The following is a 19612-nucleotide window of genomic DNA, read 5'->3' on the forward strand; positions in this document are numbered from 1 at the left end:
AATATCCAATCTAAACCTCCCCCACTGCAACTTGAGACCATTACTCCTCGTTCTGTCATCTGCTACCATTGAGAACAGTCTAGAGCCATCCTCTTTGGAACCCCCTTTCAGGTAGCTGAAAGCAGCTATCAAATCCCCCCTCATTCTTCTCTTCTGCAGGCTAAACAATCCCAGCTCCCTCAGCCTCTCCTCATAACTCATGTGTTCCAGTCCCCTAATCATTTTTGTTGCCCTTCGCTGGACTCTCTCCAATTTATCCACATCCTTCTTGAAGTGTGGGGCCCAAAACTGGACACAGTACTCCAGATGAGGCCTCACCAATGTCGAAGAGATGAGATGTTTGTCACTCTTTGGATTTTCTCTTTTATCCTCCTATCTCCTTCTCTTCTTTGTTCTAGCTTTCTCTTGAAATAGCCCTAATTCTTGGAAGTTTTCTGTCCTAGATACAGAGAGACGCCTATCTTAATTTATAAGTAACAGGCTAAAGCATGTGAAAAGAAGCCGTTTTCACTGTCAGCAAGCGGTTCAACACCTATCCAGTCTTTAATTACTAAAATATACTTCTCTTCACTACCCCACACAAGAACCTACAGGGCAACACATGCCAAGGAACATGAACATTCAGGACTATTTTAAGCAGTAGCAAATAAAGATGCTGCAAAGGCAGCACATATGAAACTGTGCTTGTGTAATGCCGACAGACCCCGGTCGTTGGTGGGCAGGATCGAACCGGGGACCTCTGGAGCTTAGTGCATGAGCCTCTACTGCATGAGCTAAAAGCCAACTTCCTGTTAGCTGAGGCTGTAGAGCAGGCTCCTTTTATTTCTCTCTCTACGTGGTCTCAGTGCCACTACATGGGACAGAACACCACCCCCAGGAGATGTGTGGTTACACTTGCATGGGTAATCTCATTAGCTGCTTACATGTTTAAGTGTTTGCAGGATGAGGCTCAAAATCAGCAAAGGATTGTGGGCCAGGTTCTCATTTACACTAAGGCCCCTTTATGCCACTGTGGTAGCACAAAGGGGCCTTAAATGGGAATGCATGTAATTTACATTCACTTTAAGGCCCTTTGATAGTGTCAGAGCAATGCAAATGGACCTTAGTGTAAAAGAGAACCTGGCCCTGTATTGTGTAAGGCCAGTCAGCTCTAAGTCCAGATATTGCTTCATTTCCCTTAGCATACAGTGATGAGAATTCAAAGTATGATGCAGCACACACGCTCCCCCTGGGCTGTAGGAGGAATTTTGTCTGCCTGCTTCACGTGCCTGGGAGAGCTTACTTGGGCTTTCAAATTCTGCATCATATCCTAATACATGCTGTGGTTAAAAGGCCCAGGTTAGCTCCCTGATTCCATACAAAATGTCCTCAGAGGTAATAAACAGCAAGGAAGGAAAATGCCAAAACAACATTTACACAGAAATATTTTGCAGAGTAATACATTTCTAGTCGATTTTTGTGATGTGTTAATAATATTGTAACATTCCTTATATTATGAATTAAGCTAGTGACATGACAGGAAATGGCCCAACTTGATTGTCATGCACATTGTGTGGAGAGTTGTCACTTTGGATGGGCTATCACCAGCAGGAGAGTGAATTTGTGTGGGGGGGTGGAGGGCGAGAAAACCTGGATTTGTGCTGGAAATGGCCCAACTTGATGATCACTTTAGATAAGCTATTACCAGCAGGACAGTGGGGTGGGAGGAGGTATTGTTTCATATTCTCTGTGTGTATATAAAGTCTGCTGCAGTGTCCACGGTATGCATCCGATGAAGTGAGCTGTAGCTCATGAAAGCTCATGCTCAAATAAATTGGTTAGTCTCTAAGGTGCCACAAGTACTCCTTTTCTTTTTGCGAATACAGACTAACACGGCTGTTACTCTGAAACCTAGTGACATGTATTACTGATACAATTCCTATTTTACAGACTGGGGAAACCTGGGAACAAGGGGGAGTCAGGACCAGATTTGCAAAAGTGAGCTCTTATTTTGGGTGTCTCAGCATTTTTGGTGCCCTTTTGAGACATCTTGGGCCTGATTTTTATTTATTTGTTTTTTTGTAGTGCTGCAACTCCATTTGGCCTCCATTCCTCTGAAAGCAGGTCCTAGATTCCTAAAATAGGGTGCCCAAAGTTAGAAACCATTTTTGAAGCTGTGGCCCTACGTGATTTGGTTTTTACAGGAAGTCTGTGACAGCTGGGAAAAGCTTTCATTTCTACAACCTTCTGATCCGGTGCCTTCACTGTAAAACCATAATTCCTTAAAAGTAATACTTTACACTTTAACCCATCTCCATACATTTTGCAATAAGAACTCGTAAATAACACCTTAATAAGATATTGCGCAATTCATGTTTTGAAGCCTATATCACTCAGGAAGCCTTTTTTAAATTTCATTATGCAGTATAAAGCATTCACTTGACTGCACTACTTAACGGTAACCTTAACTAATGCATGATAAAATACCGTAACTGCATATATAGATTAGGGCAAGATGTATAATAATGACCCCCAAGGTAACAGCGAATGGAGATGACAGGTAATGAAGCAAAAGACCCTCAACCCATCTGGTAGTTGAACCTAAAATAATTCTGTTTTAATAGTTCTCTGTCAGCTCAAATGTATCAGATACTCTCTTGGCATCTGACAAAGAAAGAAAGGTTATTGAAAGGTAAATTACAAAATGCCAAGGAGCTTTTCCCAAGAAACCACCTGTTCCACTTGCGACAAGATTGTGCAAGCGTTGTGTTTTGCTTTCTGGTGCCTCAGGGAAGATATTCACTAATATTTCTAAAGCAAATTGTAGGCCAAATCAACAATCAGCAGATTGGTAGCTATAGCCTTTGGAGCAATGAATTGGCTGGTGAAATATATATTTAATCAATGAGCAACTTTGGGAGGTGCAAGTAGAGGTTTCCAGTGATTATAACAATAACAAAACTGCCCAGAAGGTGTAACAAACATTGAAATATAGCATGGCAGCTCCTATACCTTTGCTAAGGAAGAGAGCCTAAAGTGAATATCTCCAAATCATGGGCAGAACTGTAAAGTTGCTAATTTTGCAGACATTTGTTCCTCAGCTTGATACGTTAATATATATTGTTTAACATGATAATGTTGCAAGCTGTTTTGTGGGTTGGAAGCCAGCTGCATTTGATTGATACCAGGAATGGAAGTTTTTATAAAATGACACTGAATTAGAAGAAGTCAGTTTATGAGTCTGGGGAAATGAATCTTTTATGAAGAATAAAACTTTATGATGAAGGAGTAATGCCAAAGATGTATGTATCTTAAATTAAACTTGTTGGCACTGAAGTCTACGCTATAGATCCTCTTGAAATACTAGCAGCAGTACGTGTGCCCAAACCAGAACCATTGATCTTCACATCTTTGCATCTCTAGGAAATGCAGATCTGAATTTGCTCTTTTTGACTGGGGTCCAATCTTTAACTTATTATAAAGCACAAATATATAACAGTGACTGTGTTTAACTCTTAATTTAAAGCAGCTGTGTTGTTTGAGGAAGGAAATGCAACCACTTGCCTGCTATTTTTGTAAAACATTTAGATTTCATTTTTTAAAATGGCTTTGAATATATACTAGCTACTACTGTGCTGTTAGTGTGCATGTGTGAAATGTGCAGCAATGAGCTTTCATGTTAGTTTTGGTATATATTTGAACACAGGCCATTTTTAGTTAGGCTAGACAAGCCTTTCTCACACTCAGATTGGTCCCATTGGAAGAGCTACTCTTCTCTTTGTGCAGTGGGATTCCACAGCTCTTCTGACAGAGGGTGCTAGGGGATCTTGGATCTAAAGAGTTGCTTTTCTCTGTGTGTATATGTGTATGAACAAGTGACAGATATCACAACAATGTTCAGGCACTGATGATTTGTAATGACATAAGTAGTATGAGATATTACTGAACCTCAGAAAACCTCATCCGTTTACGTTTATTTTCTCTTTGGTTATAGAGACTCATAGACGTAGAGTTACTTGTGCCTTATGTGGCATGGACACCTTAGAAATAGCGAAGGCAGAAAAAAATGGACCTGCTTCTCCACCTATATTAAGCATCCACACCTATACAGAGTGACTGCCAAATGCTACCATATGGAACTAGTAACTTTTGTACAGTGGAAATTACTTCACAATATATTGTTTCTGTCCATGCCTTTCAAGATCATGCATAGCAAATAGCAATGTTCACAAAAAGGGTTAGAGTACCATCGCTCCTAGGGCCTGGTCTACACTGGGGTGGGGAGGGGAAATCGATCTAAGTTACGCAACTTCAGCTACGTGAAGTTGACGTACTTAGATCTACTTACCATGGTGTCTTCACTGCGGTAAGTCGACGGCTGACGCTCTCCCATCGACTCCACCTATGCCTCTCTCCCTGGTGGAGTACCGGAGTCAATGGGAGATTACTCGGTGGTCAATTTATCGCATCTAGACTATACACAATAAATCGACCCCCGCTGGATCAATCGCTGCCTGTCGATCCAGCGGGTAATATAGACAAGCCCTTAGTATCACACGAGTTTCATGCCACTCTGACTGAAAATCTTGAGGACCCTTCCAGCCTTACATTTCTATGATTCGATGAGGGCTTGACTACCTGGAGACTTAATGCACATCAAGCTAGGGTGTGAAGGTACAGCTCATTAGCCTGCCATGCGCTAAGTAACCGTTTGGATTCTGCTACCGCAATCCAAAAGTTGCTCAGTTTGCATTGATGTGCTGCTGTTTGAAACAGCAGTAGGTCAAAGCACGCTACAAACTTTTAGTGTGCAGTAGCAGGGTCCATGCAGCCAGTAAGCATGCAGCAGGCTTGTGAGCTTTAGATGTACACCCTGGCTTGCTGTGCACTAAACCTCCATGTTGAGCAAGCCTTGATTCCACCCATGAAAACGAATCCAGACTAGGGTCAGGTGTGAATTCAAAGCAGATTAACTATTCCTGATTAACTCCTTCTGTGGATGCTCTTATTCTAAATCAGCTTAATTCACATCCCAAATGGATTAATCTAATTCAGAATAAGGCAATTTTATTCCATTCTAAGAGTTCCACACACGGAGTTAATCAGGAATAGCTATTCCAGAATAGCTCCCCATGTTGACAAGCCCTTAGAAATCAAACAGAAAGTACAAAGGCTACTGCATTTATGGGTGGATGTAACATTACAGCACACCGTGAAACAAACAGTACAACTCTCTTGGTCAAATGTGCTTTTTTCTCCTGCTTCTCTTTTGTTGTATTTCTCAGAGCACAGAACAGAGCCTTTTGTTGTAGTGACCTTGAAAATAAGTTCTCCAAGGTTTTGCTTCATTGCCACTTCAGGCAATTACCCCCCCTTGAGAAATATAACAGATCTGACAGCATGTTGGTTTCGTGCACCAGTGATTAAAGGTCAGACAGCTCTGAGAGAAGAAAGTTACCCCTTGACGCCTTGCTATGTTTCCCAGTATTGCAAAATGTAATAGGGGGATCTGATTATTAGTGGTTGGGTTTGCGATGACTGGGAGAGCCACAGGGTGAATTACCTGCTGCATGCATGCAAAGATTGCAGGCCTCTTGAGACATCTAAGTAGACTTGTGTGCAGTATTGGGAAGGGACTAGTATTGGTGGTACATGTGGGTACCAGTGACATAGAGAAAGGCAGGAGATTGGTCCTGGAGGCCAAATTGAGGCTGCTAGGTAAGAGATTAAAGTCCAGAACCTCAATGGTAACATTCTCCGTAATGCTTCTCCTTCCATGTACAGGACCAATTAGACAGGCAGACCTACAGAGTTTCAATGCATGGATGAGACAATGGTGATGGGAGGAGGGATTTATTTATTTATATTAGGAACTGGGGAATTTTTTGGGAAAGGAGGACACTGTTCTGTACATTCTGAGGGTATCTTCTGAGGCTACATCATACAGTCACTTGCAAAGCTTGCCCCTCAGCACCCATTATCTTTGGAGAGGGGCTGACATAATTTCCCCTCTCTCAACTCATCAGTGGGACACCACTGGCCGGTTCTTCACAACTGGCATCCACACAAGGGCAACAAATAGGACAACTTTCTGCCCATCACTCTCCAGCATCCTGGAAGACTCTTCTTGAGAGGGAGATGCATGTGCATACCTCATCATTAAGGAGCAATGGGACTGAGAAAGAGTTCTGAGACTAGGCCTCTCCAGTCATTGGTCCACTAGTGAGAACATGATTTGCAGAACATCACTATATGGTATCTTGTCTACAGCTGTGCAAAAAATGATTTTTTTCCATTTGTTGGCTGAACCAAAATATTGAAAGAAAACATGTCATTTTTGGATTGACTCAAAATGAAAACTTTCCAGTTTACTTGGTAAAACCAAAAAAAGGAAACAAAAAATAAGTTTTGGGTCGGACATTTAGTTTGATCCAAAATAAAATATTTTGTTCTATTCGAGGTATTTTGAACTGCTTGTTTTTATTAAAAACCAGAGGAAAGACCATTTCCAGAACACCAGGAAGAGGTGGTGGCCCCTTTAGTTCAGAGGATAGACCACTCACTAGGGATCTGAGACACCGGGGTTCAAGTCCCCCCTCCGCCTGGTTTGGAGTAGGGTTTTGAATTTGGAATCATTGTGAACAGCAGCAGAACAGCTTCAAAAGGAGAGACTGAGAAAGGCTCACCCCAGAATAGTTCAGGATAGTGCCCTAACAACTGCAATGTAAAAAATTGGAGTGAGGGGGATTATTCAGCAAATCCATGTCAAATTAACAAATAGTTCTGATCAACTCAAAGCTCAGAAGCCTGAGTACTAAAGAGTTTTGAAACCCTTCTCTCATTTAAGTATTGCATTTTTTATTTTCCTATTTTTTCTTTCATCTGTTATTAGCTGGAAGACATCCTAGACTCTAATTTCTTTATTTTCATGGTGTGAAAATGAAAAAGTGATTATATGCAAGCATGTGGGTGTGACCACCTGTGGTGGGCCTGACACCGTACTGGCCCTTTGTGGCAGGGGCAGGGTGGGGTGTCAGAACCTCGCCACTCCTAAATTCACGTGTCCGCCTCTCTGTGCGCAGCCAGTTGTGGCTTAATGGCCTCCTTCCACCCAATCGCCCCTTGGTCAGGTTAGTGCGGCCTAGTGGCCAGAGTCCAGGTTACTTGCCCCAAGTGTCAGGGCAGTGTGGCCCAATGGCAAGGGTCCATATAAATCACTCCCCGCATTGGAGCAGTGCAGCCTAATGGCCAGAGTCCGTACAATCCCCTTCGCAAGTGGGGTAGTGTGGCCTAGTGACTGGCATCCATGTAACTCTCCCCAAGTGTCAGGGCAGTGTGGCCCAATGGCCAACATCCATAAAATCCCCCTCTCAGACAGGGTAGCATGGCCTAGCGGCCAGATTCCATAGGATTCACACGGTGTGGTGCTGGGGAGTGGTATGGGGACCCGGGCCCATCCTCTCCACTGGGTCCTAATCCAGGGCCCTGGTAGTGGCAAGCTCCCCTTGCCATCAGCTCGGTGGGGATCTGCCCATAACATGCCGAGTTTCTGTGCGGCTCTAATGCCATTTGCCTCTAAAGTTCCCCGGATCACTTCCTACCATAAACACTGGGTTCTCCGCTTTGGGGGGTCCTCCGGGCTGTTCCTCTCCAGTGACAAACTCCGTCTGGGCATCAGGGTGCGCCCTGGCTTGGCTGGCCTCTGGATCCTGGTGCGCAGGCTGTCCCTCTTCAGGAGCTGGTGGTATACCTCCTTCCCCTCCTGCAGTCAGCCCAGACTGAGCAGCTCTGCAGGCTTTTATACGGGCTCTCCAGTTGAAGCATGCCCAGCAGAGCCTCAGGGGCATGGCTTCCTCTGCTAGGAGGGAAGGGTTAACCCCTGCGGTACCAGTCTGGGGCCACTCTGCCCCGTCCCACCACCCATGAAAGCCACCTGGGGAAGATGCCATGTTTGGTTTAGATACACTTGTCTGCTGCAGGGTAGACACATGTGCCTGTTGTTACCAACCTAGAAATCAGTAGCCCGAGGAGAAGTAAACTGACAGACTAAATAGCAGGTGAAATTCTTTATTGGTTTTCCTGAGCTGACGCTGGATTACAGCTTAGTGATGCTCACACATGGAACCAGAGGAGCTTTATGCATTCTTGTCACATAGTCTACACTGGTAACCACGTTATATTGTTTGTCCACCTTCTCTTTAGGAAGCACTGTGATGCGCATGATGGCCTTTGATGCTGATGACCCTGGTACAGACAATGCTCTTTTGAGGTATAATATCCTTAAGCAGACTCCTGACAAACCATCTCCAAATATGTTCTTCATTGATCCAGAGAAAGGAGACATTGTCACAGTGGTATCACCTGCATTGTTGGACCGTGAGGTAAGTGAATAATTTATCTATGTAAATATATATACTGTCCTTCCATCCATGTGGGCCTCTTCAACATAGCAGCTGAGCATACTTGTTGATAGTATTTTTATGTTACATGAACAGAGGCTCAGAAATGTTCAGATGTTGAAATTTGCTCAATGAAGCACTGTATTGTAGAGCTTTCCATTTGACGTTGGTGTCAGAGTTTGTATACCATGCCCATCATTTGTGAATCTGGTACCACAGGGTTGATAGACAATGCATTTGGCATTGGATTCGGAGGAATTTTTCATTGCATAACACTGGACATAAAATCACTGGAATGAATAAACTTTTAGAACTTGAAACAGCAGTTGTCTGCTGGTTTGGAACAAAAGGCAGACATGATTTCCTATCTGACCTTTTATGAAATTGTGCTGGGTGTTAGTCTGGCTCTTTAAATACCCACTGGTCTTAAAGGGAGTTTCCTGGCCTGTGGGGACAAAGTTAATTGAGTAATGCTTAGTTCTTATAATCAAAAAACAAAAACCAGTCCCTTCCTGCAAGCCAGAAGGAATTTTAAAGAGCCAGACTGTCTCTACATTTGTTGGTAAAGGAGAGCAATTCAGCAATTATATATATATATATATTTGGAATGTGTAACTGACGTTTAACATTGTGAAAGTCCAGATTTTTCTGGCAGCTACATCACCTGGAGCAACTCCACTGACAACCCTTTTTTCTGGTATTGCTGAGAGTAGAATCCTCTGTCCCGCAGAAGCAAATGCTAATATTTGCAAAAGTTTCCTTTTTAACCACAGGGTCTCCAGTTCAAAACCTTGTTATTGTTTTCTGAAGTCAGGCTCTGCATTTTTTATTCCTAATACGTAAACAACCTCAAGATAAAACCAATTTACTGGAAATTGAAAAATCAATGGAAGGTGATGAACAACCCTACCTTGCCTAGTATGCGCCAAAGGTCAGTGGTAATACATGAAATAATGATGCTATTTACATACAAGAAATCTGTCTGAGATTGAACTGTTATTGCTACTGCACAGTGTGTGCTGAAAGCAAGACTTGATCTCCCCAGGATTTCCTATTAACTGCTGATTTGATACTTTTGTGTGGAAAGTAGGGTGGCATCATTTAATCTCGCCAAAATTGCAAAAGTGGTTTTTGTTGCTACTGCTTGTGTTGAAAGCATTATACAGCTATAATTGGAACTGTGCAAACCTTTAGCACTGAAACCCAGTGTTATCTGGGTTCAAATGTGTTCTATAATTAACTTTTAGCTGAGAATACGGGCTAACCCAGGTCCCTTCCATTTCTACCATACCAGGCTCTCCCTCTCTCGCAGGCTCTGACCCCCAGTGACTTGCCTTCATGTGTCTTTTGGGGTGACACAGTGGCCTGCAATCTCGCCTTTCCTTCCAGAGTCTTCCTGGCAGTAAACTAGCCCACTTACCCATCATGCCACCTGGCACTTTTGTAGTCATCCAGCAGTTCTGCTGCTCCTATCCAGCATCTTCTAGGGACCAATAAGTAGGCCCGCTGCCTCCCCTGAGCCTGGATTCACTTCATCAGAGGAACTTTGGAGCCTGACTGCAATCCATTCATAGGCAAAGGCTTGTAATAGCCCTGGAAAATTAGGTTCAGGAGAGGTACTATCTTCCTATGTATTTATACAGCACCTAACACAGTGGGGTCCCCATCCTGAGTGCTGGTGGCCTTTAGGCACTATCATAATACAAATAATTATAAGTGGGCATGGTTATGCCAACTCTTCCCCTTCTATAATGTCAAGTCACAGTAAAAGGAACTCCTATCTCTCATCACAATACTATTTTAGGGTGTCTCAGGCTCCAGACTGGGGGATTAGCAGAGGCCCAGGATGAGACTGGAGTAGCATATCTCAGTTCCACTGCTGCTTAATAATGAGGCATACACATGCATTTCTCTCCTAGGAAGTCTTCCAGGATGCTGGAGAGGGATGGGCAGGAAGCAGTCCTATTTGCTGCCCCTATGTGGTGCTAGCTGTGAATAGGGTGACCAGATATTGAGTGTGAAAAATCGGGACTGGGTGGAAGGCAGGGGGGTATAATAGGTGCCTATATAAGACAAAGCCCTGAATATTGGGACTGCCCCTATAAAATTGGGACATCAGGTCACTTTAGTTGTGAAGAATGGGTCAAAGATCCCCGCACTCATGATTTGAGGGAGAGGAAATTGAGCCAGCCCCTCTCCAAAGATTATGGGTGCTGAGAGGCAGGGTTTGCAAGTGACTATATGATGTAGTCTCAGAAGATAACCCCAGAATGTACAGAAGGAAGTCCTACAGGGAAGTTTCTTGTTGAAACTGACACACAGTGTCCAAGCTTGCACAGCCTCCAAGTTTCAGGTGAACCATGAAACCAGACAAATTGAGCCAGCTGTTTCTGACCACCAAAATTACAGCAGTTTCATGTGAGCCCTAGTTGCAGTCAGCCCAATCGGTCTTATTTACCAGTCCTTTTTTATTACTGTATATTTTCTCTTGAAACACAAAAACAATTGCCAATCAAGCGGGTATTATCCTTAATTATTCTGTGTACGTTCACTGAATAACAAGGGAACCAACTGAGGAAACTGTGGCTATGTTTAAGGTGAAACATACCAGGTAGGCTAAACTGCCAAAAAAATCTGGCTCTTATTATTCAAATGTGAATGCACTGGAAGTTGATATAAATGCTTTTAAAGCAACTGTGTTAAAGTGATAATCAAAGTTAGTCCATGTTTTCTAGCTCTTTTATTCATTTTAGTCATTCAGTAGCTGCAGATGCTTATGTGAAGCCTTCCCCTTGACTTGAGCTAAATTGACAGAATGTAAATTGCTACTTTTTTATTTCAAGTTTAGTTTCTTTCATGTTTGTGTATCATAGGGAAGCTGCAAATATTGCCCAAGAGGGAGTATTGAGATGGAGAGGTACAAGGCATCTGGCAGTTTTTGATTTCCCTTTTGAACATAAGCAGCAACCCATATTATTTCTTCATGCTTTTATATTTTAAGAAGAGCTGCTCTGAGACAGCTCAGGGAGTCGTTTCTATGCAGAAATTCAAGATCTAGGTACTAACCCCCAACCAACCAAAATCATCAGAGCTAGGTAGCTCAGACTTTACACATGAGTAAACACACCCAGGTGAAGGACTGGTTGTTCCGAATGGAAAGACAAATGTTGAGGTTATTGTTTTTAATGAGATTAAGACCAACCCCCCCCCCCTCCGCCCACATATATTTGGTAACTCTCTAGGAAGTAAAAGAAATATTTAAAGGGACATTTATTTGACTAAAAAAATATATATGTAACTTGCTTTTTGTGAGCCTCAACCTACCATCTGCTCCTCCCACGCAATTGAGCAGTTTTTATGGCTAACCACACTTGCCTCTAAATGAAGACCAGTTAAGATAAATTCCTAAGAACCTTCAGAATCTTGATTCCTTGGACTGCCTTTAAATACCTTACAACTGGAAAACCTGCCCTTATATTAGAGTGTGAACAAAGGTAGGTGAGAAGGAACATTAAGTGTCCTCTTCTGAAGATGAGCAATTCTGGGATCAGTTATCAGGAAGAATTTGTTCAGTCACATTATCGTTGTCAAGTGTGCAGTAGCCACAGTGTTCCCTTCTTCCGCTACCTGGGGGGAAAGGAGATCTGAAGCCACTGTGAGCCGAGTTTTCCTGCACTACCTGTCTGCTTTTAGAACACCAGGCTGGCTACAAAGGTGCTGACTCCGTGGGTGCTTCAGGGCTGAGCACCTGTGGAACAAAAATTAGCGTGTGCTTAGCACCCGCCAGCAGCCAAGCTTCCCCTCCCCCCACCGCCTCCCCATAACTGTTCCATGGCATGCAGAATGCACTGGGAGGCAGGGAGTAGGTGGGGATGGGGTGCGCTCAGGGGAGAGAGTGAGATGAGGCGGGGCAGGGTGGAGTGGGGGTGGGAAGAGGGAGGGGAGATGGAGCTTGAGGGAAGGTGTGGAATGGGGGAGGGAAGAGGCAGGGTGCGGGCTTGGAGGAAGAGGTGGAGTGCTGGCGGGTCTGGGGGGTAGTGGGGGAGTTGAGTACCCCCCCGGATAGAGAGGAAGTCTACATCTATGATAGCCTCAATCTTCAGAAAATATTGAAAATATGACACAATAGTAACTAAATATTGTAGTATTAAACAGTATCATATGCCAGAATTTAGGGCCAGATCAAACTCCTGTAGTAGTTGATGGGAGTTTTTCCCATTGACTTCAGTGTGAGTTGGACTGGGCTCCTGCCTAGTTTGCCTAAATACTGTTTGTCAGATAATTTTTTTCTGTTTTGTATTAGGGGGAGTTAGAATATAGCAGTATAACACCCCCGCCACTAAGTTCAGGCCTGGATATGTACTAGAGCTGGGGATTTATTTTTGAGAAATAGTTTATTTGCCAAAAAACGCAGTTTCAGCTCAGCCAAATCTATTTGTGAATTCATGTCAAATTCCGCCAATAGATTCATGTCCCCAGCCTCTCCCACAAAGGATTTTTAAAAAAAGTCAAAACCTTTCCTTCTGACATTTTTTAAATGAAACATTTTAACTTTTCATTTTTAAATGAGGTTTCGGTTAGAAATGTAGGTAGATTTATTTAAAAACCAGAGATAAGCTCTCAAAAATGAAACACAATGTTTTGTCTCAGGTAGAAAAAAATGATGAGTTTAAAGCATTTTTTTTAATGATGAGAAAAAATAATTTTCCATTTCTGGGTGGCACTAAAAAAATGTTTTCAGATTATTTGGTTTGACCACTGAGCTGAAAAAACCCCCTGTGATTCACTCATCTGTAATGTGAACTGCAGTGAAATTCTAACTGCAAAGTTCAAAGCAGATTAGGACCCAAAGTTTCAGCTTGGACCTGTTTCTGTAACACATGGCCACGTGCAAAAAATAATGATAGAAAAGGTTATTTTCTTCAGTTTACAGGGAAAATGACAATAAGGCATATATAGTAAGCTGAAAGGTCCAATCTGGCAAACAGCTGAGCACTTTAAACTCCCATTCACTTTTGGGGATGGGAGTTGAAGGTGCTTAGCAACTCAGAGGAAGTGTTCAGCAATTTCAAAAATGATTATGCCCTAAATCTATCAACATTTATATTATTTATGTATTTTTGAGTTTCCAAATTGTTTCCAAAAGTGCATGTTCCTCAGAGTTTGCAGCAAACTCTAATAATTTATGGAAGAAGATCCATTTTCATTTTAAGAAGGCATGTAAGGACATATTTTTGAAGATTTATGTTCATTTTTTTCTCGTGGGACTGGAGCATCCTTGAATGTGCCAGAGATGAAGATTGAAGAGCATAAGGGGGCAAATTATACCTCCAAACATCCACTGGAGAAGACATTTTGATTCATAGATTCAGAGCAGAAAGATGCCCTGTACCAAAGTGTGCAGTCTAAATAGAACATAGCAGAATTTCACCTAAAAAAATAATCTGATGTTGTGTAAATGGTCTGCAGTTTTGTATTTTAGGGGACAAAAAATCCATTTCAAAGTGACACTTGCCTGCAGTGAGCAAGAAATAATGCTTCTTATGTGAATACTAGAAAAGGCAGCTGTACTTTCATAGAATCAAGTTCTCTTAAACCTCTTTGATAGAGCACTAATAATTTTTATCCATTACCCACTGTGCTCTTTTGCAAGTGTTACAGAATCAGCTTTGTGGAGGAAAATATCAGTTCTTGTCTGAATTGAGGGGTATATAGAAGCTAGTGCTACCTCTATCCAAGTAAAATGCTGTTCACTCTACTCCTAATATGGTTTGATGAATAAATAATTTGCTTTTTGTTCCTCCTAGGAACTGCTGCATTTAATTTGCAATATAGTTAAAATAGTTTGAAATATCTACAAAATGCTGTAGTATATAGAATCATAAAAATGTAGGGCTGGGAGGGACCTTGAGAGGTCATCAAATCCAGGTCTTGTGCTAAGGTAGGACCAAGTTAACTGAGAATATCCCTGACAGGTGTTTGTCCAAGCTGTTCTTAAAAACCTCCAACAATGGGGATTCTGCCATCTCCCTAGGAAGTTTATTCTTATTCCAGAACTTAGCTACCCATATAGTTAGAAAGTTTTCCCTAATATCTAACCTAAATCTCCCTGGCTGCAGATTAAGCCTATTACTTCTTGTCCTACCTTCAGGAGACATGGAGTACAATTGATCCCCATACTCTTTATAAGAGCCCTTAAACATATTTGAAGACTGCTATCTTTTCTCAAGACTTAATGTACCCAGATGTTTTAGCCTTTGCTCATAGGTCAGGTTTTCTAAACCTTTTATCATTTTTGTGCTGTCCTCTGGACTCCAATTTTGTCCATATCTTTCTTAAAATGTGGCACCCAGAACTGGATACAGAACTCCATCTGAGACCTCACCAGTGCTGACTGGAGCAGGACAATTACTGAAGTTAGCTGTAGCTCACGAAAGCTCATGCTCAAATAAATTGGTTAGTCTCTAAGGTGCCACAAGTACTCCTTTTCTTTTTATGTCTTACATATGACACTCCTGTTAATACACCCCAGAATATTAGGTTTTTTTGCAACTGCATCTGATTGTTGACTCATATTAAATTTCTGATCCTCTATACCCTCCAGATCCCCTTCAGCAGTACTACCATCTAATCATTTATTTTCCGTTTTGTAGTTGCACACTTGATTTTTTTTCCTTCGTGTGTGTAGCACTTAGCACTTATTTATATTGAATTTCATCTTGTTGATTTCGGACCAATTCTCTGATTTGTCAAGGTTGTTTTGAATTTAAATCCTGTCCTCCCAAAGTGTTTGCATCCCCACCCAGCTTGGTATTATCTGCAGATTTTATAAGTGTACTCTCCACTCCATTATCCAAGTCATTAATGAAAATATTTAATAGAACCAGACAGAGGACTGACTCTTGCAGCACCTGCGAGATAGACCCTCCCAATTTGACAGCCAACAATTGACAACTACTCTTTGAGTGCGGTCTTTCAACCAGTTTTGCGCCCACTGTTTAGTAATTTCATCTAGACCACATTTCCCTAGTTTTCTTATGAGAATGTCATGTAGGAGTATATCAAAAGATACAGCACATCTAGCACCCCTCCCCCCAGCATCCACTAAGCCAGTAACCCTGTCAAAAGAAGGAAATTAGATTGGTTTGGCATGATTTGTTTTTGACTAATCCATGCTGGCTATTCCTTATAACGTTATTATCTTTCAGGAGCTTACAAATTGCTTGTATAATAATTTGTTCCAGTATCTGTCCAGGTATCAAAGTTAAGCTGACTGGTCTAATATTCCCTGGGTCCTCTTTGTTCTCCTTTTTAGAGATAGGTATTATGTTCTGTTATATTACACTATATATTTAAAGGAGTCATCTGTAAAGAAAATCAATGCAGATATATGACACTGGACCAAGTTCAGCAAAGTTAAGTTTCTTGTACTCTGGAAATTCACCTCCAGGGCACCCTGGCTAGCCACTACATATTTCCAACAAGTGCCCCCCACATTGTCAACTGTGCTGACCTAGTACTGCCCACTCCTCCAGTGACACTGAGGTTGCATCTGCTGTGTATCCCGGCACCCTGGTCCCTCATTCTGTACCTGCTACCTGTGAGCTAAAGAATTTATGCCTTCAGGTTGCATAAATACGGGGTGACTCCAGCCCACTGTGTTGCTATTCAGTTTGACTTTTTGTGAAGTGGGGTCAATCGCCATGTCATCTAGTATTGTTTCTTCTTACTGATTGCATGACTGAAACATCTGAAACAAGAGAAGGATGAATGATGGCTAACTAGTGAATACTCTTGCTTATGCATGAGTTGGTGGATATTCATACTCAGAGAAGCTATTACCTAAGAAGTCATGCAAACCAAATGTTCTTGCATATTCTACAGTACCAAGATGTGTAAGCATGCTTGGAAGGACTAACCATTTGGACAAATGTTGGCATGCATGACTTTTGAAATATTCAGCCAGCTCTTTTTCTGACCGTGAATCATTAAATCATCCGTTGATAATACTTTGCCATTCTAAAGGGCAACAGTACATAATACAAAGCTTTTGCTTTATTTTACTGACCACATTTTCAAGTGGACACTACCCTCTGTACTCTTCTCTTTCTTTTTTGGCAATATGCATCTTTAAGCAGTCCATACACTTCTTACTTTCTCGTTCTAAATGTTGAACTGACAGCATGCTCTCATTTTTAATGAAAAAAATTACTGGTTTCAGCAAATGTATTTCACACTTGAACTTTGTATTACACTCTAGAATATTCATATTTACAATAATTTTAGGGAAAACTATAACTTGAATTAGATTCAGCTCTGAATTAGAATGATTGTATCATTTTATCTTATCTACAGCTTGAAAGTCCCACCCTCCCTTTATTTTGTTTGCAAGATAGTAAATATTACAGCTGGATCTCATTTCCTAAGCTCCATTTTTTTAAATAAAAACACTGCATTATCTGTCAATCTAAAAAGATAGAGACCCAGGAGCCCCTGACTTTACCGAGAGGACTTACCAACTGCTGGATTCTTTCTGTAGCCCAGAAGGGATGGACATTAATATATGACTGGCTAGAGGGCTGAATCACAGAAGAGACAGACCACCATGGGACCAGAGCAGCTGTCAACAGGGGGAGCCAGGAAAAAAAAGAACCTTACATGCCCTGCCCAATCACTGAGTGGCACCTGCAGCGAGTGATCTCCTTCCCCCACCAAGAGAGGCTGTTCAACAAAATAAGACTCTAAATGATATCCTCTCTCTCAAAAGGGACGTTGATAGGTTTTGATTGTTTGTCCTATATAATCACTCAAGTGCTTCATGCCTTGTTTTGATGCCTTTCCCCGTGTATACCCCAACCAATAAATGTTCCTTCTTTAGTATGTTTGCCATGAAACCAAGCAAACTGAGGCTTCCGGATACCAAACCCCGCACCCTGCTTGGCTGTTTAATGTTGTGCAGTGACAGGATCATGTTAACTCCTTTGACTTTTTGGGCCCATTATTCCACTGAAATTAATACAATGCCCTTTGTGGCTTCTCAATCCTATTGCTTGCTGGTGTAACAGAACTAGCCACTGGACTCTATGCACTAGCAGAGGGTGCAACTGGATTTAGCAGCCAGACACCTGGCTTATTCTATGAATCTGCCACTGAAAATTTTGGTGGGATTATTATAAACACCTTATTTATTGATTCAAGAGAGCCATTTTTCACAGAGGGCTTTTAATGTTTACATTGGCACAGAGCTAATATTTCTTGTATTTTGTTTTTAATAAAGTAACTGTAGCCCCAAAAGAGAATACATTTCAGCTATCAGCATTTATTCAGAATATACAGACAGCTGCTATCATGCTTAGAGTAGCTCTCTGTCAGCGCCTTGCAGATAACTGGGTTTTTATCTTTCAGCAATACATCAGTGGCAGAGAAACTTGCTTTATTTAGACAAGCATCATGTCCAGAGAGGTTGCAAACTATCTGCGGCAAGTGGTGCCCAACAAGCCAGACCCATCCCATGCTAGTAAGCACGTTAATAGCCACTTATACAGCACACCAGGACAGGTGGCTTGAAAAATGAAGGGTTTCAGAGTAGCAGCCATGTTAGTCTGCGTCCGATGAAGCGAGCTGTAGCTCACGAAAGCTTATGGTCAAATAAATTCATTAGTCTCTAAGGTGCCACAAGTCCTCCTGTTCTTTTTGAAAAATGAACTCACTGTGCTGCTGGGAAAATTTGAAACTACACCAAAGACATGGGCCACTGGAGAAGCTGGAATCCTTTTAAGATGATGTTCGGTGCCATATCACTTGCTCAGGGTCTTCGTCTCTTAGTTTCTGCTGTGTATAGAAGATGAAACTTGTGCATTAGAGAAATGGAAAGAGTCAGTGAAGTAGCATGGAAGAACATACTGAGGTCTAGGATAGACACATAAGTACTTTCTTCTTCCTGGCATGTCAGAGACCCAGAGAAATGAGGGAAGGGGAAAACAGATTTCTTTCCTTGCCCCTGGAATGTCTGTCTGAGAGTTAGGAAGAGATGGCAGACAAGCAGTCAATTGGCCCCAGGAGAGATTTATTTCAACATCATAATAAATTGTAGAGAGAGAGAGAGAAGGAAATGGTCTCGTGAATGCCATTAAACTCTTGGCTTTTGAGAGTTCTCCAGTACTAGTCTCCATCCTCAAAAAGTCCAGCTATTCTGCAGCTAGTGGAGTGTCTTTGTTTGTTTTACAGGAACTCAGTGATATTCAGTGGAATACGCAAGGTAGGTGGACTATTAAGAGCCTGACTCGCCATTGCCTTGAATGCTTGTGCAGTCATTTGCCTTTATGCAAATTGAATATGAAGTGGGTATAAAATGTTACCTTCTGTCTGAGAGACTGATTTGGGAGGGGTAAACAACGACAGAAAATTCAAGGCAATGGAGAATCAGGCTGTAGGGGCCAAATGTTTAGTTGCAAACGAGTGTGTGGTGTTAGGAATGAGAGTACAGAGGAGTACTTTCTTCTTTACAGACACTGGGACTAATAAACCACTGGTCCTGTCCCTGATGTACATTTACACCAGTTGCCAGTGGGTGCATGGGACTGGCAGGATGACAAACATCCACTACATGTTTCATGGTCCTGCCCCCATACCAGCAGTCAAGAGGTGATTGGTAGAAATCAATAAGACAGCTCTATGCCATCCAAGGATTCTCCTAATAAAAGTTCCTAGTGACCAGTCATGTTGGTTCATAGCTCCATTGGAGCAGCCAGATGCAGGCTTATCGCAGTCTAGTATCTGGCTCTAGCATTGATGTAGATGAACTTTTTAATTTAAAAAAGGAAGCTAATATCTGTGCTCACCTGTAGCATTTTGCTCATCTGTAATGATCTTACATGTTGTTGTTGTTGCTTTTAAAGGAATCCATTCAGCAATTTATTATGCTTTGTGATTTTGATATTGTATTCTGTATCCAGAAACAGTGAGTGTCCTTGAGATAGAACAGCCATTTATGATGCTCCTGGTGTGTTATATTGTTCAGCCATCAAAGATTTTAATGGAATAGAAAATTTACTTCCTATTAATGTCAGTCTTTTTAAATATATGTACAGAATGACTATTAAGCTACCTGTTGGAGTATGTGAAACTAAAAAGGATGACTATAACATAAAAGATTTGGAAGAGGTTTGCCAGTTTATGGTCATACAAATTAGTTTTTTTTTTCCATGAAGAATTTCTGCAATGGGAACCCTTAT

At 41.9% G+C, this 19612-nt stretch overlaps 1 protein-coding gene across 1 annotated transcript in view; it reads left to right on the forward strand.

Annotated features, from left to right (window-relative positions):
- Positions 1-19612, forward strand: part of CDH13 (cadherin 13) — a 786172-nt gene that overhangs the window by 542797 nt on the left and 223763 nt on the right. The window contains exon 7 of the mRNA XM_073308069.1: positions 8182-8360. Within this exon, the coding sequence (XP_073164170.1) occupies positions 8182-8360 (179 nt within the window). The remainder of the gene's footprint in view (positions 1-8181; positions 8361-19612) is intronic.

Source organism: Lepidochelys kempii, chromosome 12 (genome assembly GCF_965140285.1).
Source record: "Lepidochelys kempii isolate rLepKem1 chromosome 12, rLepKem1.hap1, whole genome shotgun sequence".
Lineage (NCBI taxonomy): Eukaryota > Metazoa > Chordata > Testudines > Cheloniidae > Lepidochelys > Lepidochelys kempii.